The sequence below is a fragment of the Canis lupus genome, chromosome 3, assembly GCF_011100685.1.
Source record: "Canis lupus familiaris isolate Mischka breed German Shepherd chromosome 3, alternate assembly UU_Cfam_GSD_1.0, whole genome shotgun sequence".
Lineage (NCBI taxonomy): Eukaryota > Metazoa > Chordata > Mammalia > Carnivora > Canidae > Canis > Canis lupus.
This window is the reverse complement of record NC_049224.1, coordinates 27,947,632-27,973,379: the sequence shown is the minus strand read 5'-3', so window position 1 is coordinate 27,973,379 and position 25,748 is coordinate 27,947,632. Positions and strand designations below refer to the sequence as shown.

Below are 25,748 nucleotides of genomic sequence, written 5' to 3'. Positions count from 1 at the left end.
ATGATATATATTAGGTCCCCAAAGTGTATTTATACCTGGAAGTTTGTACGTTTTCACCTCCTTCACCCATTTTGCCCACCCACCAACACCGCTCCACCCTGGCAATCACCAATTTGTTCTCTGTATATGAGTTTTATAGTGTTTGTTCATTTTGTTTCTTTGATTCTACATATAAGTGAAATCATATGCCATTTGTATTTCTCTAATTTCACCTAGTATAATGCCCTCTAGTTCTACCCACGTTGTCACAAATGGCATGATTTTTGAATTAATGCTTTGTTTCCTTCAGATAAATACCTAGAAATGGAATTGCTGGATCAGATGGCACTTCTATTTTTACTTTTTTTGAGGAACCTCCATACTGTTTTCCATAGTGACTACACCAAGATAATATTCTTGATAATTAGGAAATTATCAAGATGATCAAATTTTATTACCAAGATTTTGCTCTTTTCTCATACAAAAAGATACATTAAAGAGAAATGAAGGGCCTGCTGGAATTCTAATATATGATTGCTTTAATGAAGTATTTTATTTTTTTAATGAAGTATTTTAAATATAAACTTGGTACCTTTGTAAAACATACAAGAAATTATTTTAAAATTCTGTAATTAGAATACATTTTATGTTTCACATTCAACTTTAATACCTAGGAAAGATTCAATAAATGTTTAACAAATGTGTATATAACAAATTTTAAGTGATAAGCCACCTTTTACCAAAGGAAAAAAAAAACATTTGATTTGTTCAGTCAACTAAATTCAATTTTGAAAAATTATCAGAGAATTACTTCTAAATAATTTTTTTTCTTGCTGTACACAGTACTAAGGGCAATCCTGTCAGCTCTTAAGCTTGTTTGACCTGCTTTGTCAAATGCTTTGTGAAATGATATTCAGAACGGCACATGTGATGTCAACTTGCATTAATTCTTTCCCAAAGAGAGGTGTTCAGTATTCAAACTGTGTTTTTACTGGCACAATCTATGTTTCAGCTTCATTTCAAAAGGTCTGCAAGCACTGCTTCCTTTGGAAGACTGTTCTTTTTTGCAATTACTCTTCTAAAACAACCTTTCAAAGGACAATAATGATGCTCCATAATACTGCATTCAGGGAATTCATTAGGAAAATAAGCATTTTGGAGAACTGAATAAAAATTATGTATCAATATTAAATTTTACTATTTTCACTGTATATATATTATAAAAATATTAAAACTATCCCTTGTTCAACTACTGCTTCTCAATGAAACAAATCCATCAATAGTACTGCATTTATTTTTATGTAAAACAATTTGTTTTCAGGTCACAAGAACCATATATTCCTAAAATTACACAATGTCCTCTAATTGAGTTATAATAGTGATTATATACTAGCAAACACCTAAATGTTTTGCTGAGTTTCATTAACAATATAGGTTAATAAAAACATTCATTTCCAACGTCTACATTTTAAAGAACAATGTTAATCACTAATCCATTATTGTTTCTCACTTAGGAAAGAGCTGAGAAAGGTTTCATCAAGATTATAAATCTAGATTTTGAGGGGTTGAATGAATTCTTGATTTCTTATATTCTCCCAAAAAGCAGTTATGATTTTTAGTACAGTCATAGAGCTAACATAATTCAGTTGCCTGCTGAAGGTCTTTTTTCAAATTTTGTCCTTTCTGCTTTTCTTCCGAAGTCGGTTTCTGGTTGGTTCAGTCAATACCAAGGGCTCCTGTATGATGCTTGCTGGATAATTTCTGCCTAACAGTTCAACCTCCACCTGTTGTCCTACTTTACTTAGTTCTATAGGGACATAGGCGAACGCCAGACTCTTCTGTATGCTGTAACTGTAGGTTCCAGATGTCGTGTTGCCAACCACCTGAAAAACAAGAGCCAGTAACCCTCAACATCTTGGCCATCAGCTTTATGGTCCTCCTCTCCAGATTAAACACTTAAAACATAGGTTTGATTTACAATCTGCAAGTTTTAGGGATTATTGCCCATGGGGCTAACGCCAGGAAGTAAACTTTACTTTTGTGAATATTAGGTTTAAAAGTTATGAAAAATTATTTGGGATCCCTGGGTGGCGCAGCGGTTTGGCGCCTGCCTTTGGCCCAGGGCGCGATCCTGGAGACCCGGGATCGAATCCCACATCGGGCTCCGGTGCATGGAGCCTGCTTCTCCCTCTGCCTGTGTCTCTGCCTCTCTCTCTCTCTCTGTGACTATCATGAATAAATAAATAAAATCTTTAAAAAAAAAAAAAAAAAAAAAAAAAAAGTTATGAAAAATTATTTTCAAAATACATATCAACCCCCTCAAACTTCTCAGTTTTAAATAGCACCTATTTTTTTTTAATAGCCGGCACTATTTTGCTCACTTTCATGCCAAGAGATCAGAGAGGAAAAGACTCAAATACTTTCATTTTAAACTAAAAAAAAAAAAAAAAAAAAAATCCTCTTTCGTCATGGTAATAATAGACACCAGGGGAAAAAATTCTAAATATCCAAATGTAAATGTAGTCAACTGTTCCTGCTGGGGTTGAGGAAATGGCTTGCCAAAAGAGTGCTGAAACTATTGACATATCAATAGTCAATGTGAAGTGAACATTCTATGAATATATAGCATTTAGCAATTCCTGGCATTTGTTAGGCACTTAATGTTAACTTTACCCTCTCTAGATCTACCTCATACAAAACACCTCTCTGGACATTCTAGAGAACGAGTGAGGTTTAGTTCCTACCCTCTGGTACTTCCAACCTGGTTGAGGAATTAGCATAACATACAAGAAAATAGAGCCGGGGGTGGGGGGCAAGATGGCAGAGGAGTAGGGTCCCCAAGTCACCTGTCCCCATCAACTTACCTAGATAACTTCCAAAGCATCCTGAAAACCTATGGATTCGACTTGAGATTTAGAGAGAGAACAGCTGGAACGCTACAGAGAGAAGAGTTTGCGCTTCTAACGAGTACAACTTGTTTTTAGCCACTCTGCACTGAGCAAAATGACTAAAAAGAACTCACCACAAAAGTAAGAAGCAGAAACAGTACTCTCTGCCACAGAGTTACAGAATTTGGGTTACAATTCAATGTCAGAAAGCCAATTCAGAAGCACAATTATGAAGTTACTGGTGGTTCTGGAAAAAAGCATAAGGGATTCAGAGACTTCATGACTGCAGAATTTAGATCTAACCAGGCTGAAATAAAAAATCAATTAAATGAGATGCAATCCAAAGTGGAGGTCCTAATGACGAGAGTTAATGAGGTAGGAGAGAGTGAATGACATAAAGACAAGTTGATGGCAAGGAAGGAAGCTGAGGAAAAAAAGAGAAAAACAAAAGACCAAGAGAAAAGGTTAAGGGAAATAAATGACAGCCTCAGAAGGAAAAATCTACGTTTAATTGGGGTTCCAGAGGGCGCCAAAAGGAACAGAGGACCAGAAAGCATATTTGAACAAATCATAGCTGATAACTTCCCTAACTTGGGGAGGGACACAGGAATTCAGATCCAGGAGATAGAGGTTGCCCCCTAAAATCAATAAAAACCATTCAGCACCTCTACATTTAATAGTGAAATTTGCAAATTCCAAAGATAAAGAGAAAATCCTTAAAGCAGCAAGAGACAAGAGATCCCTAACTTCTATGGGGCGAAATATCATATTAACAGCAGCCCTCTCCACAGAGACCTGGCAGGCCAGAAAGGGCTGGCAGGATATATTCCAGGTCCTAAATGAGAAGAACATGCAGCCAAGAATACTCTATCCAGCAAGGCTCTCATTCAGAATAGAAGGAGAGATAAAGAGCTTCCAGGACAGGCAGAAACTGAAAGAATATGTGACCACCAAGCCAGCTCTGCAAGAAATATTAAGGGGGACTCTAAAAGAAACAGGAAGTCCAAAGAAATAATCCACAAAAACAGGGACTGACGAGGTATTATGATGACACTAAATTCATATCTTTCAATATTAACTCTAAACGTGAATGGGCTAAATGATCCCATCAAAAGACACAGGGTTTCACACTGGATAAAAAAGCAGGACCCATCTATTTGCTGTCTACAAGAGATTCATTTTAGATCTAAGGACACCTCCAGTCTGAAAATGGAAGGTTGGAGAACTATTTACCATTCAAATGGTCCTCAAAAGAAAGCAGGGGTAGCAATCCTCGTAGCAGATAAATTGAAGTTTATCCCAAAGACTGTAGTAAGAGACAAAGAGGGACACTGTATCATACTTAAAGGATCTATCCAACAACAGGACCTAACAATCATGAATATTTATGCCCCTAATGTGGGAGCTGCCAAGTATATCAATCAATTAATAACCACAGTAAACATACTTAGATAATAATACATTTACACCAGTAAACTTCAACACGGCGCTTTCTGCAAATGACAGATCTTCTGAGCACAACATCTCCAAAGAAACAAGAGCTTTAAATGATACACTGGACCAGATGGGTTTCACAGATATTTACAGAACTTTACATCCAAACGCAACTGAATACACATTCTTCTCAAGTGCACATGGAGCTTTCTCCAGGATAAACCACATATTGGGTCACAAATCAGGTCTCAACCACTACCAAAAGATTGGGATTGTGCCCTGCATATGTTCAGACCATAATGCTTTGAAACTTGAACTCAATCACAAGAAGAAAGTTGGAAGAAATTCAAACACGTGGAGGTTAAAGAACATCCTGCTAAAAGATGAAAGGGTCAACCAGGAAATTAGAGAAGAATTAAAAAGATTCATGGAAACTAATGAGAATGAAGGTACAACCATTCAAAATCTTTGGGATACAGCAAAAGCTGTCCTGAGAGGGAAACACATCACAATACAAGCCTCCCTCAAAAAACTCAAATACACAAGCTAACCTTACACCTAAAGGAACTAGAGAAAGAAAGGCAAATAAAACCTACACCCAGCAGAAGAAGAGAGTTAATAAAGATTCAAGCAGAATTCAATGAAATAGAGACCAGAAGAACTGTAGAACAGATCAACAAAACCAGGAGTTGATTCTTTGAAAGAATTCTTAAGATAGATAAACCAGTAGCCAGACTTATTAAAAACAAAAGAAAAAAGGCTCTAATTAAAATCACAAATGAAAGAGGACAGATCACAACCAATATCAAGGAAATTCAAACGATTTTAAAAACATATTATGAGCAGCTATATGCCAATAAATTAGGTAGAAGAAATGGACACATTTCTGGAAAACCACAAATTACCAAAACTGGAACAGGAAGAAATAGAAAACCTGAACAGGCCGATAACCAGGGAGGAAATTGAAGCAGTCATCGAAAACCTCCCAAGACACAAAAGTCCAGGGCCAGATGGCTTCCCTGGGGAACTCTATCAAACACTTAAAGAAGAAACAATACCTATTCTACTAAAGCTGTTCCAAAGATAGAAAGGGATGGAATACTTCCAAACTCATTCTATGAGGCCAGCATCACCTTAATTCCAAAACCAGACAAAGACCCCACCAAAAAGGAATTATAGACCAATATCCCTGATGAACACAGATGCAAAAATTCTCAACAAGATACTAGCCAATAGGATCCAACAGTACATTAAGAAGATTATTTACCACGACCAAGTGGGATTTATCCCCAGGATGCAAGGCTGGTTCAACACATGTAAAACAATCAACGTGATAGATCATATCAACAAGAGGAAAAACAAGAACCATATGATCCTCTCAATAGATGCAGAGAAAGCATTTGACAAAATGCAGCATCCATTCCTGATCAAAACTCTTCAGAGATAGAGTAGGGATAGAGGGAACATTCCTCAGCATCTTAAAAGCCATCTACGAAAAGCCCACAGCCAATATCATTCTCAATGGGGAAATACTGGGAGCCTTTCCCCTAAGATCAGGAACAAGACAGGGATGTCCACTCACACCACTGCTATTCAACATAGTCCTAGCCTCAGCAATCAGGCAACAAAAAGAAATAAAAGGCATTCAAATTGGCAAAGTCAAAATCTCCCTCCTTGCAGGTGACATGATACTGTACCTAGAAAACCCAAAAGCCTCCACCCCAAGATTGCTAGAACTCATACAGCAATTCAGCAGTGTTGCAGGATACAAAATCAATGCCCAGAAATCAGTGGCATTTCTATACACTAACAATGAGACTGAAGAAAGAGAAATTAAGGAGTCAATCCCATTTACAATTGCACCCAAGAGCATAAGATACCTAGGAATAAACCTAACCAAAGAGGTAAAGGATCTATACCCTAAACACTACAGAACACTTCTGAAAGAAATTGAGGAAGACACAAAGAGATGGAGAAACATTCCATGCTCATGGATTGGCAGAATACTGTAAAAATGTCAATGCTACCCAGGGCAATTTACACATTTAATGCAATCCCTATCAAAATTCCATGGACTTTCTTCAGAGAGTTGGAACAAATCATCTTAAGATTTGTGTGGAATCAGAAAAAAAAAAAAAAAAAAAAAAACAAATAGCCAGGGCAATATTGAAAAAGAAAACCAGGGATCCCTGGGTGGCGCAGCAGTTTGGCGCCTGCCTTTGGCCCAGGGCGCGATCCTGGAGACCCGGGATCGAGTCCCACGTCAGGCTCCCGGTGCATGGAGCCTGCTTCTCCCTCTGCCTGTGTCTCTGCCTCTCTCTCTCTCTCTGTGTGACTATCATAAATAAATAAAATTTAAAAAAAGAAAGAAAGAAAAAGAAAAAGAAAACCAGAGCCAGGGGCATCACAACGCCGGATTTCAAGTTGTACTATAAAGCTGTGATCATCAAGACAGTGTGGTACTGGCATAAAAACAGACACATAGATCCATGGAACAGAATAGAGAACCCAGAAATGGGCCCTCAACTCTATGGTCAACTAATATTCAACAAAGCAGAAAAGACTGGAAAAAGGACAGTCTCTTCAATAAATGGTGCTGGGAAAATTGGACCGCCAAGTGCAGAAGAATGAAACTAGACCATTCTCTTACACCACACACAAAGATAAATTCAAAAGGGATGAAAGATCTAAATGTGAGACAAGAATCCATCAAAATCCTAGAGGAGAACATAGGCAACACCCTTTTTGACCTTGGCCACAGCAACTTCTTGCAAGATACATTCATGAAGGCAAGGGAAACAAAAGCAAAAATGAATTATTGGACTTAATCAAGATAAACAGCTTCTGCACAGCAAAATAAACAGTCAGAAAAACTAAAAGACAACCTACAGAATGGGAGAAGATACTTGCAAATGACCTATCAGATAAAGGGCTAGTATCCAAGATCTATAAAGAACTTATGAAACTCAACAGCAAAGAAACAAACAATCCAATCATGAAATGGGCAGAAGACATGAACAGAAATCTCACAGAGGAAGACACAGACATGGCCAACAAGCACATGAGAAAATGCTCCGCATCACTTGCCATCAAGGAAATACAAATCAAAGCCACAGTGAGATCCCACCTCACACCAGTGAGAATGGTGAAAATTAGCAAGGCAGGAAACAGCAACTGTTGGAGAGGATGTGGAGAAAGGGGAACCCTCTTGCACTGTTGGTGGGAATGTGAACTGGTGCAGCCACTCTGGAAAACCGCGTGGAGGTTCCTCAAAGAGTTAAAAATAGAACTGTCCTACGACCCAGCAATTGCACTGCTGGGGATTTACCCCAAAGATATAGATGCAGTGAAATGGCAGGACACCCGCACCCCGATGTTTCTAGCAGCAATGTCCATAATAGCCAAACTGTGGAAGGAGCCTCGGTGTCCATCGAAAGATGAATGGATAAAGAAGCTGTGGTCTTTGTATACAATGGAATATTCCTCAGCCATCAGAAATGACAAATACCCACCATTTGCTTCAATGTGGATGGACCTGGAGGGTATTATGCTGAGTGAAGTAAGTCAATCAGAGAAGGACAAACATTATATGGTTTCACTCATATGGAGAATATAAGAAATGGTGAAAGGGAATAAAGGGAAAAGGAGAGAAAATGAGTGGGAAATATCAGAGAGGGAGACAGAACATGAGAGACTCCTAACTCTGGGAAATGAACAAGGGGTGGTGGAAAGGGAGGTGGGCAGGAGGTTGGGTGACTGGGTGATGGGTACTGTTGGGGGGGCACTGGATGGGATGAGCACTGGGTGTTCTGCTATATGTTGGCAAACTGAACTCCAATTAAAAAAAATATACAAAAAAAGAAAATAGAACCAGGAAGCCAGAATTTGTTCTACATTTGGAAGGTGGATGGAATTAGGGAGGTGGAGAAGGGGGATGAAACTTCCCAGGATGAGTGGAGACATGGAGTCAGGCATGAGCAATCAAAATTAGGGAAGATGAAACAGAATCACATGGGATGGCCAACTAGAGAAAAGTACTGAGCAAAGAAACAAAACCGAGGAGATCAAAACAAAGGCTTTATGGCAGCAAAAAATCTAATCAGTCTTGTTACAAAGATAAGAGGACGAGTTGAAACCAGATCTAAAGGAAAAGATGAAAGAGAAACAGTAAAACCGCGCACACACACACACACACACACACACGCGCGATAGAAAATGTCAAGTTAAAACACCGTACTTAAAAATTGTAAAAGGAAGACAACAAAAGCAAGATATGATATATAGCCCTACTCCTGCCGGCTTCTCCTGGCTACACAACGCTGCACTAACCCTTAGAGCCGCACTGTTTCCCACAGCAAGCAGCTTGTAGCTGGTGCTCAAAAATATTCATGGGCATGAATCTGCCTGGTGATCTTTCAGCTGCCTCAGCAAAGAGTCCCCTACAGTCAACAGTCTTATTACAGCATTTCTCATCTTTTAGAAGCCGACACATTTATAACAGTAAATATAGACTCCTGGCTCTATAGCCTCAGTTTGTAATTATCTCATTGAAACTCCACATCAGAAGCTCTCCATATCATTTCTGAACTCATTTTTTTTTTAAGATTTTATTTTTTACTCATGAGAGACACACAGAGAGAGGGAGAGACACAGGCAGAGGAAGAAGCAGGCTCCATTTAGGGAGCCCGATGCAGAACTCGAACCCAGGACCCCAGGATCCCGACCAGTGCTGGCAGACCCTCAACTCCTGAGCCACCCAGGTGCCCCGTCATTTCTGAACTTGTTATGAGGGTTTGATGAAAAAAAAAAAAAAAAAAAAAAAAACAACCACATAAATGTATTCATTAGTAGAGGCTTCTCCTCTGGCAGATTAATTACCAAAGTGTTGCTGAGACAAGGCATGTGCTTTAAAGTGGTTTATCTCCTCTAGATCATTGTTAAGGAACATAAGGCAGGGATTTGGGTCAGGAAGGTTGGAGTTTTAATCACAGCTTTTGGAAAGACTTTCTTGGTAATCTTGGTTTCATGCCTTCGTCTGTAAACCTGAGGTCTGTATTTGGAGCCCTGGAGAAGTAACCCGATTTGCTTGCGCAAGCGTCTTAAGAAAACAAGAAGAGGCCAAAGCAAGGCTCTTGGCTAAATCCCCTAACTCACTGGGTCAAAAATCTGCCATTCCTCTTCAGAGATTGTGTGAACCATTTCCCCAGGCCTTCCCATCTCTTAAAACCCTAGCAGTGATTCATCTTGCAGTTATTTTTGCATCAGTAATGTAAAGAAATAGCATATTTATTTTAGGAGTGTTATTTTTAATATATTTAATATGTTGCTTTCTGCTAAATTACTTTCATTTCTCCTTCGATTTCTCTCTAATCCAATGCTGAGTAGCCCAGAGTATTTTAGAAGGCCAGCCTTTCCTTTTATCTTATTACTAAATTTCTAAAGAAAGGTTTTCCCTAGCAACAGCCTTATATCATTCTACCTTAAAATCTTCCAGATTCAATTAAATCCATTTCTTCTTTTTGCTCTGTGAATCACAAGAACAACCTGTGCCTACCCTCTGCCTAGACGTTTTCAGATCCTGTTTTAAACACTGGCTTTCCCTTTACCAATATAAGCAATCCTCACTTGTGTTTAGCCTCTTCTCATTCCTCTCTTTATGAGAATTCAAGACCCCTCTGACTTTCGGAGCTGAGGGTAGATGGCTTTGGAGGAGAGAATGTAATTTAAGTCGGATGATATATTGTGTTTCTTTGGCTGTCCTGTTTTTGTTTCTAAGTAATAAAAAGGAGACCTTCCTCAACTCTCCAAACACATTCCCACAAAACATCTTTCAAAGTTTCCAGCAAAGCTGCTTTTCTAACAGAAGCCCTTTTCATACCCACCCTTATGCCTTGATTTTTATGAACTAAACCTTATTTAAAATTGTAATCTACCCCGGAATCACTGCCCATCTCTCCATTGGACTTTCCTTTTCCTCAGGGCACTCACCACCCTCAGATGTGCCATTTCTCTTATTTAGTATGTTCACGGTCTAGCTCTCTCTCCCCTGGAACGTAAGATACATGGAGGCAGAGATGTTCATCTGTTTGGTTGACTGCCGCACCTCCAGTGCCTAGGGTATCTTTGTCATGTTGTGGTAAGATTTGTTGAATAACAAATTTGTACCTTATAAATTTGTACCGTATCTCTGCCACTCACTGAGTATTTGCAAGAATGGAATATCAAAGGTAGTACAAATCCCAACAAAGTCAGGAAATAAAAGCACAAAGTATTTCCTATCATTCCAGAGTATATAGAGGATCCAGAAAATTCATCTGCATCATAAGATGATGATCCTACTAAGCATCAAAGAACAGACAAGCAGGTATCAGGAAATTCAGGGGTTATTTTATTTATAAAGGCAACTACAACTGGAGTAACAGCTCTGTAAGCAGATGGCATATGGGAGGAAAGATGAAAAATATAGCAGGTAAACTCAGCACACTGATACAGCAAAAGAAGGAAAAAGTAGAACTCGGGTTTTCAGCAAATCCCTTCCCATCTTTGATACAGTTGGCATGGAATGTTCTGTAAGTTTAAGATATAAGTTCCAGGCTTTTCACTTAAATTTGGGAGTCAGGTGTATACTGTGTTCATCAGGGTTGGTGTGGGGTTGCATACAGAACATGATAGCATAGGGGAGCCTGGGTGGTTCATCGATTAAGCATCAGACTCTTGATTTTGGCTCTGATTGTGACTTGAGGTCATGGATTGAGCCCTGTGTAAGGCTCTGCACCCAGCGGGGAGTGTGCTTGAGGATTCTCTCTCTCCCTCTGCCCCTGCCCATCCCCCTCCTCCTCCACCACCACCACCCCCTCCCCACGCCCCCACCCCCACCGTAGCCCCTTGGCTCACACATTCCCTCTCTCTCTCTCTCTCTATCTCTCAAGAAAAAGAAAACAAAACAAAACACAATAGCATAATGTGTCATCCCACGGCCAGAACAGAAAGCCAGTGCAAGGGCTGGCGTGGACCATATTAGAAAGCAGGATGAGAACAGAGTAAAAAAATGAGAACTAGTAGAAAGAGGAGATGGGGAAATTTGCTGACTACAGAAAAAATTAATTAGAGGTGCAAAGAACCTAAGACATGATCTCATCATTTTGTAGATGAGAAAATGAAGGCCCAGAGAGGCTAAGATCAGGTCAAGTCAAGCAGCTGGTTACTGACAGAGGTGCTTATCAGTGGCAATTGTGGGCAAAGGTGAAGTATGAGGAAAAGCCTATTAAGAAAAGAGGTCTGACCCAGGGATTTAGAACAGAAAGGAAGGGGAGACAGTGGGGTAAGAGTCAGGATGGCTCAAAGAGAATGAACTCAGCACAATTAAGGGTGAGATACTTAAGAAAGAGCTTGAAATCTGAGAAAAGTCTGTTACCGTCACGGTGTCTAATAACATCCACCTGCTTCTGGGGATGTAGAAAACTGTGGGTCTACAATTAGTGGCTGAAGAGAAGACAGTAGGACATGAACAGAGACAGGGAGGATAGCCAACATGGCTTAGAAGGAAGGTTAAGCAATTCAGTGGCCAACTATACCTGGGTCAGAAGTCAGTTCTGTCCATCACTAGCTGTGCAACCTCAAGCAAGTTACTTCACTTCTCTGAACCCCAAAGCCTCATCTCTAAAATGGGATGATCATACCTATCTGGGAAGGGGGTCATAAAATTAAATGGGTACATAACAACTATCCAGCACATAGTAGAGCCTCTGCAGATGTTAGTTCTACGTCGGGCAGATCCATGCCTCAGCCCACATAGCCATTTCTTTAGTCATCCAAAGACTGAGATGTGATGCCACTGGCCTTCCCCCACGTCCAGGGCTCTTTCTGCCACTGAAGAGAAGAGGGCAATGGAAACAAGTATCAAGTAGGCTGCAGTGTCGGAGAGAAAACCCAGGCTCCGAATCTCTGAGTCTTTGGGTAGTGGTTCCACAGGGACCAGCTGTTCAGACGAGACCTGAAGGCCACGTGCTCACCCCCAGCCTAGGCAGAAGGTGCACATCTGCCTCCAACACCAACCAAAACACAGCAAAATCGTAAGCCAAACTGGGTCTCACAAATAGTCATAAAAAGTCAAACACCCGAGGCTCTGCTGGTGAGTTATCTGGTTTTACTGGACACCGACAGGCAGACTAAGATACAACATCCCCAAAGGGGAAGAAGGCACATTTACTTTCTGAAGAACTAAATGGTTTCTACCTTTCACACCACTTTCTAAGGCTCTGCCCTCTGTTGTCATGGAGATTTTCATTTGGAATTTTTTTTTTTTCTGAAGATGTGCTAAGGTTAGAACTACTTCCTTCTCAAAGATCCCTTAAAAGCGCAACCAGAATGCCAATTTTTTTAAAAATAAAATCCATCTCCTGCATTCACAGATATCAAAGTGGTGGAAAGGAGATCATTTGATCCTCTCAATTATACCTTCCTCATTGTCCATTGTATTTTAAGCCTTGGTTTTATTTTCTTTCATCAAGGCATAGAGAAGTTTATGTTTTTAAAAATGAGCAGCATTTCATTTTCCTTTCAGTTAACTGATTTCTGCTTCTTGAATGTCAGCTCAGGAATCAAAGTGTGTCACCCAACCAGTAGATAAATAAGTAGCAAAACAAAACAAAACCCCAAACCCCAAAACACAGGATTCCAAAAGGAAACAGGGACAAGGAGGGTTTCTGGTACAGAAAAGCTGCGCTGGCCCCTGGCCACGAGGTCCTCAGCACTCACCTTGCCATCAAACCAGATGCTTTCATTTCCCTCCGGATCAACATCATCCGTTGCCAAGGTGAGGCAGACCAGTCTCCGTTTCAGCCCCTTGGCTTTAATCTGTTTCAGTGCTTGCTTTCCTATGAAGTCTGCTGGCTGCAGGAATCCAAGATAATGATGATGAATGAATGCTCAGACACTGTGACAAGGTTAGAGATGCAAGCATTTAAATTTGTCTTTGTGATTTTCTCGCCAATTACACATCAAATAAAAATACAGATTAGATCAAACATCTAGACAAATATTTCTTAGTCCTCAAATGACAATATCTGCCACCCTTTCCTTCATAACAGGTTAGACCTAAACGTAATAACTTGTGATAACAATTTTACCAGAACCACCTGGGCAGAAAACCATAAGGCACGATATTGCGATGGTAGATTACAAAAGCGACCCTTGTATCTAATGGCTCTGGACAGCAGTACTGGATGGTAGTGAGCAACGTACTACTCGATTTCTACCTTTAGTAAGCTTCTTCCAAGAAGGAAACCTGGGTTTTTGAAATGTGATGTCAAAACAAGCCCAAAATGTTGCACTTTTCCCCTCTTCTTCAGAATAGTGCTCCAATAAACGAGTCAAACCTTGGATTGCACTCAGTTCACTCAGGAATGTATTGACTGCCCTACTATGTGTGAGGTATCATGCTAGGCCCTGTGTGGGTTCCAAAATTAGATATAGACATTTTGATCAAAGAGCTTATTCTCTAATACTACGGTTTTCAACCTTGTTTTTCCTCCTTCTATCTAACACATGATGGATGACGTTCCTATTCCTAATATGTTCCCCTGGGCACACTCAGGGTTATTCCCAACGCAACACAAGTGAGAGTGACATTGCTCTAGTGATAACCTTGAGTCCATTCTTATGTGTTTTAAAAAAAATTAGGAATCATGCAAACTACAGGACTTCTACATTTATTAGTCACACACTTTACAACAAACAGGTGAGTGATGACTCCTCAGTGGAGACACTTAACTAATAAAGGAGGCTCAACAGATCTATCTAACCAGGATGCCAAGGATACGGGCTAGGTAAGTGTGAGAAGCTAGTCAGAGGCCAGGAACAGGATCCCTGGGTGGCGCAGCGGTTTGGCGCCTGCCTTTGGCCCAGGGCGCGATCCTGGAGACCCGGGATCGAATCCCACGTCGGGCTCCTGGTGCATGGAGCCTGCTTCTCCCTCTGCCTGTGTCTCTGCCTCTCTCTCTCTCTGTGAGACTATCATAAATAAATAAAAATTAAAAAAAAATAAATTCAGAGGCCAGGAACAGTTAGAGTAGGAGGGAAGGCTGACCCCAGAGGGGTATGGGTAAGGCTCTACGTAAAGGAGCCAAACAAGCATCTCTCCATCTTACCCAGGAAATGGGGGATCTGTGATATACAAATCACATCTCTACAGAGGAGATTTAATTAGAGATTACAATATGAAAAAATAAAATAATTGAAAAAAAAGAGAGATTACAATATGATGGGGGAAAATTCTCAGAAGAGTTCTCATGAAAGAAGAAACAACTTTAATTTCCTTATTGGCCAAAGAAGAAAGGAAACAGTATCTCATGCCAAAAATGTCCTCTGCCACCAACATTTAGGAATTATACAGCTCTTTCTGCACACAAAACCTTTAGGATTGAGAGCAGTGAGTCCTCCTAACCTCTCAGTGAAGCAGCGGGAGAGATCCTCACATACCCTCTGTTTGACATCTCCCAGTTCACTCCTTTACTGGTTCAGACTGCCTAGGCTAAGCCCACAATGAAGTATGATTTCTACAGATATTACAACTTGAAATTACTGACCTTCACAGGAAACTGAAAGTTTCCATTGGCCAAGGTTAAAATAATTGCAAAATGAAAGTCCGATTATCTTCCCCAGTGTGATCCAGATGGTGAGAACAAACTATAAAGTTTTATTATGAAGCCAGATAAAAATTCAAAGACAGCTGGACTTGATGTTATTTAAGACAGGACTGCTGGGGAAAAAACAAAACCACCAACCCATAGAAAAGGCCTGATTGATTGGAATTCCTACGTAGGATAAATTCATGATAACAGAAGTCACTAACTTACTGTTACTGCATTCCAACAGGTATTAAGGGTTAATTGGCTTCAAGCTTACACACTCCTTGCTTGCTGACTTATGTCCCTTAGTCTGTAGCCAAACTAACTTACCTGAGATCTGCAGATCACCAGCCTTGAGGACCAGACTTTCCCAGAAGGTAAGGCCTGACCACATTCATAAACAGCCACCACTGATGCCAACCAATCTCCTCAGGGTCATGTCAATGTACAATAAACCACCAGGGCACCAGCATCAGCCACAGGCAACCCATTCACCCCACCCCCCAGGTCCCTCACCTTCCCCTTTAAGCTGTCTACCTTTGCCAAAACAGGGAGATGGTCTTTATAATGTTAGTCCACCATCATCCCAGGCTGCTGGCTTCTTAAATAAAACAGGCATTTTCCTCTCCCATCATCCCTTATCTCTCCAGTATTAATTTTCCAGTGGCAAGCAGCCAAACCTGACTGCAGAACCAGTTCTAATAACAAAAACAAAATTCATTATAGTTAAAACATGTATACCTAAATACAGAAAGAACTTTAACAATAATAAATTTTGCTATCTTTTTAAAAAGACAACTTGCTATCATGGATAAATGGTGATGAGGGGTGCTTTTTAGAGTTATCTATATAGGAATCAATATAAAATGAAAAAAAAAGTTTCACACTTTGTGTGGAAAAGCATTTTATACTGAACGGCCAATGGGCTATTTTGTGTGATTTGTGGAGTGCTAGGAGATGAGGAGATTGCTTCAGAATGGAATCTGGATCTTCCCCATTAGAAAGCCATATAGATCTTGAAGGTTTTGGGTCTTTCTGAAAACTATTAAAGAACGTTATCAATTATCTACTCAATTATCTACTCAACCATTGTTATGCCCCTGGCTGTGTTCAAAAACTGTGTTAGACAGGAAACATTTGGAGATAAGTAGACTACGTTCTTATGGCTTCTAGGAGATTTGACTCCTTCCCTCCACATCACAACATGCCAAGTCCTGAATCACTTAAGGCCAGTGTCTGCTCCACCTGTGCCAAAAGCTGGTCACGACCAAAGCTTTCAGAAATGGGTCCCTTCATGGGGAGCCTGGGTGGCACAGTTGGTCGAGCATCCTACTCTTGATTTTAGCTCAAGTCATCATATCAGGCTCATGAAATCAAGCCCCATATCAGGCTCCATGCTCCTCTCAAAGTTGGTTTGGGATTCTCTCGCCCTCCCTCTGCCCCTCCCCACAATGTGCACACTTGCACTCTCTCTTTCTCTAATAAATAAATACAAAGAAGAAAGAAGAAAGAAGAAAGAAGAAAGAAGAAAGAAGAAGAAGGAGAAAAGAAATGGATCCCTCCAGAAGAAACAAGCTTGACCACGATGCCATCATCAAGTTCCCCCTGACCATGAGTCAGCTGTGAAGAAAATAGAAAGCAACACTCTTGTGCTCACTCTGGATGTCAAGGACAACAAGCACCAGAGTAAGCTATGAAGGAGCTCCATGACTCTGATGTGAGCGAAGTCAAAACCCCCATCAGGCCCGATGGAGAGAAGAAGGCATATGTTTGACAAGCTCCCGACTTTAATGCTTTGGATATTGTGAACAATATTGGGATCATCTAACCTGAGTCCAGCTGGCTAAATCTAAGTTTTTCCACCCTGTTTTAAGAAAAGAAAGAGAAAGAAAGAAAGAAAGAAAGAAAGAAAGAAAGAAAGAAAGAAGAAAAGAAAAGAGAAAAGGAAAGAAAAGAAAAGAGAAAAGAAAAGAAAAGAAAGAGAAAAGAGAAAAGAGAAGAGAAAAGAGAAGAGAGAAAAGAAAAAGAAAAAGAAAAAGAAAAGGAAAAAGAGAAAAGAAATCCCTTTGGGATCCTAGGCAAGAGCTACCTGGGCATGTGCTGTGGGGTGAGAGGAATAACATGTGCTAGAAGGGGGACCTAACTCCACTTCTGCCAAAAATTACAATTTAACCCAAGTCTAAGCAGGAACATAAGATATCAGCTATGCATAAGAAATAGGAAAAGTGGAGGAGGGACCTCAGAAAATTTCTTCAGGAGAGAAAAATTAATAAACTCAGGGAAAATAAATATAAAGTACTATTTACAACTTATTAGACACTTGCTATGTGCCAGCCACTCTGGAGGGATAAACATTCATGACCTCCTTTAATCTTCATGACATTGCTAGGAGATAAGTAATTCTCTGCCGAGTTTATGGAAGAGAAAGACCCAACCAAGTTAAGGGTCTCTCCAGAACCTTAGTTACATAGACACCAAGTCACCACCTTTAGATTTTATCCATACATTTTTTTCAAGTGACTATACCTAGAGTCTATCATTGGAAGGCACAGTTTATATAAATACTCTCAAGAATGTTTCTTTTAAATTATTTCTGGCTACTCTGAACCTGTTTTGAACCTGTTGTGAATAATGTTCATGACACAGAATGTTTGTACTATGAAGGAGGATTCAAAAACACTCTGAAGGTTACTGTTAATGAAATCTGACATCTCTATCTGCATGTCCCAGAATTAGGAAGTGATCCAGTCAGCATTACTGCCCTCAGGCCTGAATGAAAACACTCCAACAACAACAAAAACCTAATTGAAAGTAAGGAACACCTACTTAAAACGATAAAAGCTAACACCTGCCCCTGGAGACCGCTCTCCCTTCTCAAGCTAACTTTGTGCCTGACATGGAAAGATTTCAAGTGGGACAAGGCCATTTCACTCTCCTTTACTTGGCTTTTCTTCCAAGATTGTAGATTTTAATCTATTACATAGCTTTTAATTACAAATGAGACAGCTGAAAATATGTCTAAAGTTAAGTGCTGTGATTAAAACTGGTGCTATCAGGATGACCTGAGAGCAAATACATTTAATGAGTCACAGCCAAATTAACTGCAAAAATAGCTTTTAATATATTTGAGAAACAAACATTTCTGGGGCACTGAGACTATAGCTGAAAAATAGTCTTGGCTTATTAATTTTAAAAAGCAGTAAGAGCCACTAAAATAGCCATCTGTAATATATTCTAAATACAACATCCACAAAGATGATAAATTAAGATTTTAAGTGAAATATAATTACTCATCTTATTAGCTCTGTTAGAAGCACTCATGGTGCACCCGAGTGCCTCACTCAGTTGAGCCTTCAGTTCTTGGTTTTGGCTCAGGCCGCGATCTCAGGGTCGTGGGATCAAGGCCTACACCTTGGAGGAGGGTCCGCTTAGGATTCTTCTTCTCCCCCCTCTTCCCCCTCTCCCCACTTGTGCACTGTCTCTCCCCCCACTAAGTAAATAAACATATCTGGGGTGGAAAAAAGATACTCATATTCCCTCAAAGCACATAGAAATGAAATAAACAGTCTATTTTTGGTTGTGACTCTTAGGTCAAAGCTAATTTAACCGGAGCTGAATTTAACTGGAGTAGTGTTAAGAAGGTTCTGATATGCACAGAGTAATGGGTTTTCATAGGCCAGGTGGGACTTCATAAAAACCTAGTTCGGAACATTTTCTATATCATTTATTTGGAGTCAAAACCCAACAGAAAATTCACGGAAGTCATCAGTTTCATTTAATTATCCAAAATCCTTTTAACCTAAATATCAAAAGTATCCAAAGGCATAAACAAGACAATCATTGTAACATCCTGGGTCCCAAGAGAGCTCCCCTTAGAAAAGAGGTAAGCCCCAGTGGGAGAATCATGCTTCTGTGCTGACAGGTGTGGAGAGAGTTGGGAAACCAGCTAGTCACCTGTCACTATTGGCAGAGTGGAGATGGAAATCCAGGTGACAGACTTCTGCCACTTGTCCCCCAATACTTTACTCAAATGTTTCTTATTTTTCATTTTTAGATAAGGTTTATTTTAGAGCACACACAGGAGTGGAGGGCAGAGGAAGAGGGGAGACAGAGTCTCAAGCAGACTCCCGCTGAGCACAGAGCCCATGCAGGGCTCCATCTCACAACCCTGCCATCATGACCTGAGCTGAAATCAAGAGTTGGACCCTTAACCGGCTGAGCCACCCAGTACCCCAAAACATTTATTTTAAATGGGGCTCAGGGATCATCATTTAAAAACAGGGATAGGAATGCCTCTGTAAGCATGTGGTCAATACTAACCTACAGTCTATGTAAATCTTAACTTTCTTTGGTCAGTTGATGAATACCAGGTACGTCTGTGCTCATCTTACACTCAAACTGATAAAGCCGTACAGGGGTTCACTTATCTAGGGGTGAATCAAGTGACCCACCACCCCATCAAGACAGAGTAGACCATCATTCATTTCATCTTCACATCATTAGGATCACAGCTTTTCAGCAGGCAGGAAACTTTAGGGCCTTGCCTGGAGTGATGAAGTGAGTTTAGCACCAAACCTTGAGCCCAGGCTTCTCAATTCTCCATTCCTTTTCCACTATGCAGAGCTTTAGAACATTCCACATATGTTTATAATGACTACAACTTCAATATCTTTTTATTAGCAAAATATTAAATGATTAGTGTAGCAACTCAACTCTTATTATTGGCTGGAAACCAATACTCTCACCTACCAGGTTTTCAATCTCTGCTCTCAGCAATGTCAAAGAAACAATTCATCTAGCATTTTCTAACCAAAATTACTCATCAGTTAAGTATTATTTCTCAAAGAAGTCTTTAATATAACTAGAAAAGTGACCCTCTTAACTAGAAGAATCCCGGGGATAAACAGAAACCTGGAGAAAATATTTAAAATACTATTTCAAAGTCAGGCCAAGAATTAGGTTAGTATTCAAACCAAACCAGATTTTTCAAAACTAAAATAGCCTCCATTACATGTGTGTTATGATTTTTATTAGATTCTGGGTTTTTTTTGTTTTGTTGTTTTTTTGTTTTAGATTCAGTTTTAAAGAGAATATTTACTTTTCAGTTTTTGAGTCTAAAATCTAATGGAAAGCCATGGACTGGAACAGACCTGTGGCTTTAGATGTACTCAATGTTTAACTGCATTACCAACAATTACAATATACTTTTCATAATAGTTTTCACCTCTAGACTAGAGTGAGGAACAAATGCCCATTTGGTGTCTTAAGTATAGCAACTCAAGCCTAATGCAAAGTCAATAATTATAAAAGGAAACAGGAAAATCATAAAGAAATGAGGCTTCAGGGGGTACCTGGGTGGCTTAGTTGATTGAGCATCTGACTCTTGGTTTCTGCCTAGGCCAGGATCTCGTAAGTCATGGGATCTAGCCCCACATCACACTCCATGCTCAACGTGAAGTTGCCTTGGGATTCCCTCTTCCTCACCCTCTGCCCCAACCACTCATGCTGTCTCTCAAATCAAGAAAAGAGAGAAAGAAAGAAAGAAAGAAAGAAAGAAAGAAAGAAAGAAAAGAAAGAAAGAAAGAAAGAAGAAAGAAAGAAAGAAAGAAAGAAAGAAAAAAAAAGAAGGCTTCAGCAGTTCAGCAGGGACCCAGGATCTATCTTTCTGGGGTCTTCAAAAATCTCAAAGGGTTTTTTTTCTATAGCTGTTTTTCCCTAGGTAGTTTTAGATTCAATTCAGTAAGATGGAAGAGACTAACTTGTACTGAGGTACCAGATGTTCTCTATCTCACCTAAAAAACTTATGAGATGGGTATTTTCTTTTTACAGATGAGAAAACTGAAGTGTTGATAGTTAAGCACCTTGTTTACTTCTAGAACAAGTGGCAGAGCCATAACTCACATTCTTCAACAAATACTTACTGAGATCCTACTAGTTATCAGACACAGTGCTAGCCCTAAGAATTCTCCACCTGTCCTCAAAGAGCTCACAGGCTATAGCTGAGGCAGCCAGTATTATGGAATGTGCCAAGGACCACAGTAGATCTAAGTACAGGGTGCTCGAGGAGTGGGGTTCCCAACACACCCCTGGCTTTAATTACTACCACATACGAATGACCTAACCTAAATCCATGCTTTCGGAGCAGAGGTCCTCAAACCCATGTACTCAGCTGTCACTTGTCTGCCCCATAGCCCCTCAACACCACAACTCCTTCCAATCTGCCAATTACACCCTTTGTGTTTCCCTGTTCATTATCAGGATCCTGGATCCTCCTCGTCATTCCCTTCACAGACACTCCCTCATGTGGTCTCCATCCTACCTTCTTCCTATCACTCACACCTCTTTATTCTCCATCCTATTTGGCCACTGCCTCAGTTGAAGCCCTCATCTCTCCACTGGATTTCTTCAGTAATTGGGAAAGTGCTCTCCCAGTCAGCAGGCTAATTTCCTTTCAATTTGTTTTCAATCATCTGAGTGTCACTCCTTTCTCAAAATTCTTCAGTGGCTCCCCAGTGCCCCGAGGACACACTCCAGACTCCCTAGCCTGGCAGACCAGACCCTTCATGGTGAAGTCTCAGTACTCTCAACATCAGCTCTTGATACTACGTTCAACAGCAAAGTATTTGCTGGGCATCTGTTCATGCCAGCCTGAGCTGGGTGTTAGGGATAAAAAAGTAAACATCTAATGTACACTGCCAAACTTGTACTCCAGAAGCTTCCATTCCTTTCAGAAGAAAACGAAAAAAATAATTGCAAGCTGTGACACATCCAAAAGGATGATGTAGCTGCAAAATTTCTTCTAAAATTTATCAAATATGGTGCATGCCTGGGTGGCTCAGTCAGGCAAGTGTCTGACTCTTGATCTCAGCTCAGGTCTTGATCTCAGGAACAGGCGTCAAACCCCATGTTGGGCTCTGTGCTAGGTGTGGCACCTACTTAAAAAATTATCAAATAAAGTCCAACAATATAGAAAAAGATAGCACATCATTACTAAGTGGATTCTGCCCTTAAAATGAAAGTTGGGTTAACATTTGAGTATTAAATGTAATTTATCATTTGACAAAGTAAAAAAATAAAAACCATACGATCGTCTCTGCAGATGTAGGAAAAGCATTTGCCAAAATCTAATATCCCAATTAAAAACAAAACTTTTGGGGGCATCTGGGTGGCTCAGTCGATTAAGAGTCTGCCTTCAGCTTAGGTCATGATCCCAGGGCCCTGAGATTGAGGCCCCAGACAAATGTTTCAGGAATGATCAATTCTCTCTCAGCCTAGATTTTACTTCCTCTTTTTCTATTTCCTTTTGTTTTTCCTTTATCATTTAGCAATGGAAATGGGTAACAGAATAAGGATGGCTTAATTAAAATGCACAGTTATGTGGCTCATATGGATAACAGTACCACGGTCTTTCCTTAACTACTCTGCTGGGTGGTACTTCATAGGATTTTAGACCTATATGGGAGCCCTTGTTTTATAGACCAGCAGCCTCAGGAGTAAAATTAAATTAAATGGCTTTCCCAAGGCCACACAGCTAGAATTTGGCAACTTTTTAAAAAAATTCATTTACTGCCCATTAATAAAAATAAAAAAAGAGTGCACACGTGAGAGAGAGGTATCTGAGGCAGAGTATATTAACTCTACCCTAGCCATAGTAGGTCACAGGTTTACTTCCAATTGATTCACTACTGACTCTATAACACCTTCCTCTGACCCATCCACTTGTCTTTCCATTCTCCTGTTTACTGACAAGACCACAGCAGACAGAAGGCTGAAAGAACTAAGAGTGAGTAGTTCTTGATCTTCATTGTATAATAAAACCAAGAAACCCAGACCCTACCCCCAGAGTTAACCCAATTGGTTCGGGGTAGATCACTGTTCTAAAACTGGAGTGAGCACCAGAACCACCTGGAGGGCTTGTTAAAACAGGTTATTGTTATTAGGCCCCATCGCCAGTTTCTGATTTGGGGATGGTACTCAAGAACTTGCATTTCTAACCAATCCCTAGGTAACATGGATGCTGCTACTCTATGAACTACACCTGAGAACCACTGGGGGTGGGGGGGGTGGAGGGGGTGGGGGGGTATGATAATTTTTAAAAAGTTCTCCATGACAGTTAAATACACTCAGTTGAAGAGCATTGGTCTAATACAATCACTCTCAACTTTTTTTGGAATCATCTGGGGAATCAAAAACACAACACAACACCACTGTTGCCTGAATCCCTACCTCCAGAGATTCTTTTTAAACTGCTCCACGTTGCAGCATGAACCTCAGATTTTTTGAACATATGATTTTTTAAACATATGATTTAAACTGCTCCATGTTGCAGCATGAACCTCAGATTTTTTAAACATATTTTCAAACATATGATCCAGATGATTCTAATGTACAGCCAAGACTGAGAGTCATTGACAATTTTATGCCTCAATCCCTATTACCATAATACTTAAAATTTCCCCAGAGGTAGGTACTTATACATCTTGAAAATCCCTTCCTAACTTGTCTGTGAACAATGATTTATTTCCACTTTGATGTTTTAATAATGCTAACGTGTATCGAATACTTAGAATCTAGTAAGCCTGATGATTCTTTGCCTGTTTTGCTTACCAGTTATGCTTTAAATAATTTCTCAAAAAGAAACATTGTCTTCTACCTTGTGGTTATTATCACTTTATTCTGCTTCTACTGGCTAGAAGCCCATGATACAGTAAGAGAGGGAAAGAAAGAAATTGGGAGTATCCTTAAAAAATTCTCCTTATCTGCTTAAATATGGTTACATTTGTACTTCAGTCTCTGAATCTTGGTTCTCTCCAAATGGACAAAGATTCAGTATTTCCAAGAGGAAAACTCCACTACTACTTATGATTCCACCCTAAGGCAGCTGATTTTCCTTTTGCTTGTCGTTAGTGCACTTTGTTTCTACCTAAACACACACACACAACCATTAATTTTTCCCCAAAAGTAATTTTTGTAATTTATAATACCATTAATAACAGTGATATAAGTTGTTTCAGATAAAGGAATTTTAGTTGAGATTTTAAAGTCTGTATTTAATTATTTTTGCCTGTATCAGCGCTCTGGTTAACGGTTCCTTTCCAGGCTCCATGCTCATTCTCCACGAGATGGCACTGTTGTGTACTGCTCAAGACCCTCCCGGAGCCGACTGGTATTTTCAGAATATTGAGGTTTCCTACAGTTTTGTTTCAAGCCTCATGAGATCAGAGACCATCAGGAGTTATGTCTTTAACTGGGAGACCTGTGGCCTAGCCAGGTGTTTGATAAATTGTACTTACTGTTGCCCAGGAGGAGAATGACCCTGTGCACAGCTCTGTCTTCCACAGAAGCCAACGCCAGAGGCTCAAACAACTCTAGGAAGTCAGCGAGGCAACTACCATGCACTGCTCTTCCTTTGCCATCGATGATCTCTCAATACTCCACTTTTCTTTTCCTTACTTTCCTATGGGTTTTTGGCGAGAACACAGTTCTCTCCTAAGAGGCCTGATGGCCCATCTCCTCAGCCGCTCATTTTCCTTCTTATTATGGCTAAAGCAGCTCTTCTGATCCTACCATCCAGTACAAAATCAGTTACAACAAAAACCATGTCTGTGGGAAGCATCAATGAATAAAATGTTGTCCATGCATATCTTGGGGTCCTGTTGCCAGAAAAACCTTCCCGGGCAATTATTCAGGGCTCATTAGCCCGTGAAGGGAAAGGAGCTTGTTGGGGGAACTGGTGGGTGAGAAAGCCCCCCAGTGAGGTCAGAGCCCCTTCACCACTCTCTGCTGGTTTCCTCACCCTCAGGGGGGTACTGAGCCATCCCCGGGGCCCTCCCTGCTCCCACACAACCTGCGTCCTAAAATACTTCCCTTCATGTTATGGCTTATACAATTGCTGTGTAAATGTTTAAGGGCCAAGCAGGGAATTTTACATGTTTGCTTCAAAGGGAAAGAAAGAAAAGGTCTTTAAACAATTGTAAAACACCAGGATTTTTTTTCTTAAATTTTGTTTTTATTGCTATATTTATGGAATGTAAACATTCCTCTGTCTTAGCTGCTTCAGTTTTCATAGACCATCAACTTTCCAAAGCAATTTGAAGTGGCATGATCTATTCTTTAAAATGTAATATGAGGCCAGATTGGTACCATTTTTGTTTTTAGGCACAGAATGTGAATTATGAAGTTACACAGTTTAGCTTGTAATGTTAATCAGGTTTTCAGAAACCTGTTTCATACTATAGACTGCTAAAAAACAGAGATGAGGTTGTTGTGAAACCACATACAGGATCTGGACAAAGTTGATTTAAACTAGTCACCGGTCCTGGAAATAGGGTAGCATCACTAGGATATCCACTAACTAGCTCAGGCCCAGCTCCTGCTACATGGACCCTCACCCAAAGAAAGCATTAGAAATTAACTCCATGACACCAAAATGAGAACCAACAATTCAGAAATCAATAAAAAGCCTACCACAAATCAAAATCATCTGTTAAACGACTTAGTTCTGAGCTGGGCTTTGGTTATTGAAATAATTTAAAGGAACTAATAAATACACAATCCACACCTGCTTATGATCATAAAGAGAGTTTCAAAAACCCAATTTCAACACAAAGAGCTCATTTATCTATGCCTTCTCCCCAAACAATAATACCCAAACACTGTGAAGCAAGAGAGTCAGTTACCTATTTACCTATTGGTGACCAACCACAGAACTTTAGTGCTTTCAAGAGTCAGGCCATTTTTAATCCTTATTTTAACAGCTAAACCAAGACTTCTGTTATCAGAAGGAGCAATCTGCTGCAAGGGTCTGCCCAAATTCCAA

The 25,748-nt window shown here is 40.1% G+C and overlaps 1 protein-coding gene across 3 annotated transcripts in view; it reads right to left on the bottom strand.

Annotated features, from left to right (window-relative positions):
- Positions 1-1,255: 1,255 nt before the first annotated feature.
- DMGDH (dimethylglycine dehydrogenase) overlaps positions 1,256-25,748 on the bottom strand; it is a 65,883-nt gene continuing 41,390 nt past the window's right edge. For all 3 annotated transcript variants that reach the window (XM_038532477.1, XM_038532476.1, XM_038532478.1), the window contains 2 exons: positions 13,059-13,193; positions 1,256-1,862 (listed from right to left, as the gene is read on the bottom strand). In XM_038532477.1, coding sequence (XP_038388405.1) covers positions 1,647-1,862; positions 13,059-13,193 — 351 coding nt within the window. In that variant the 3' untranslated portion in view covers positions 1,256-1,646. The remainder of the gene's footprint in view (positions 1,863-13,058; positions 13,194-25,748) is intronic.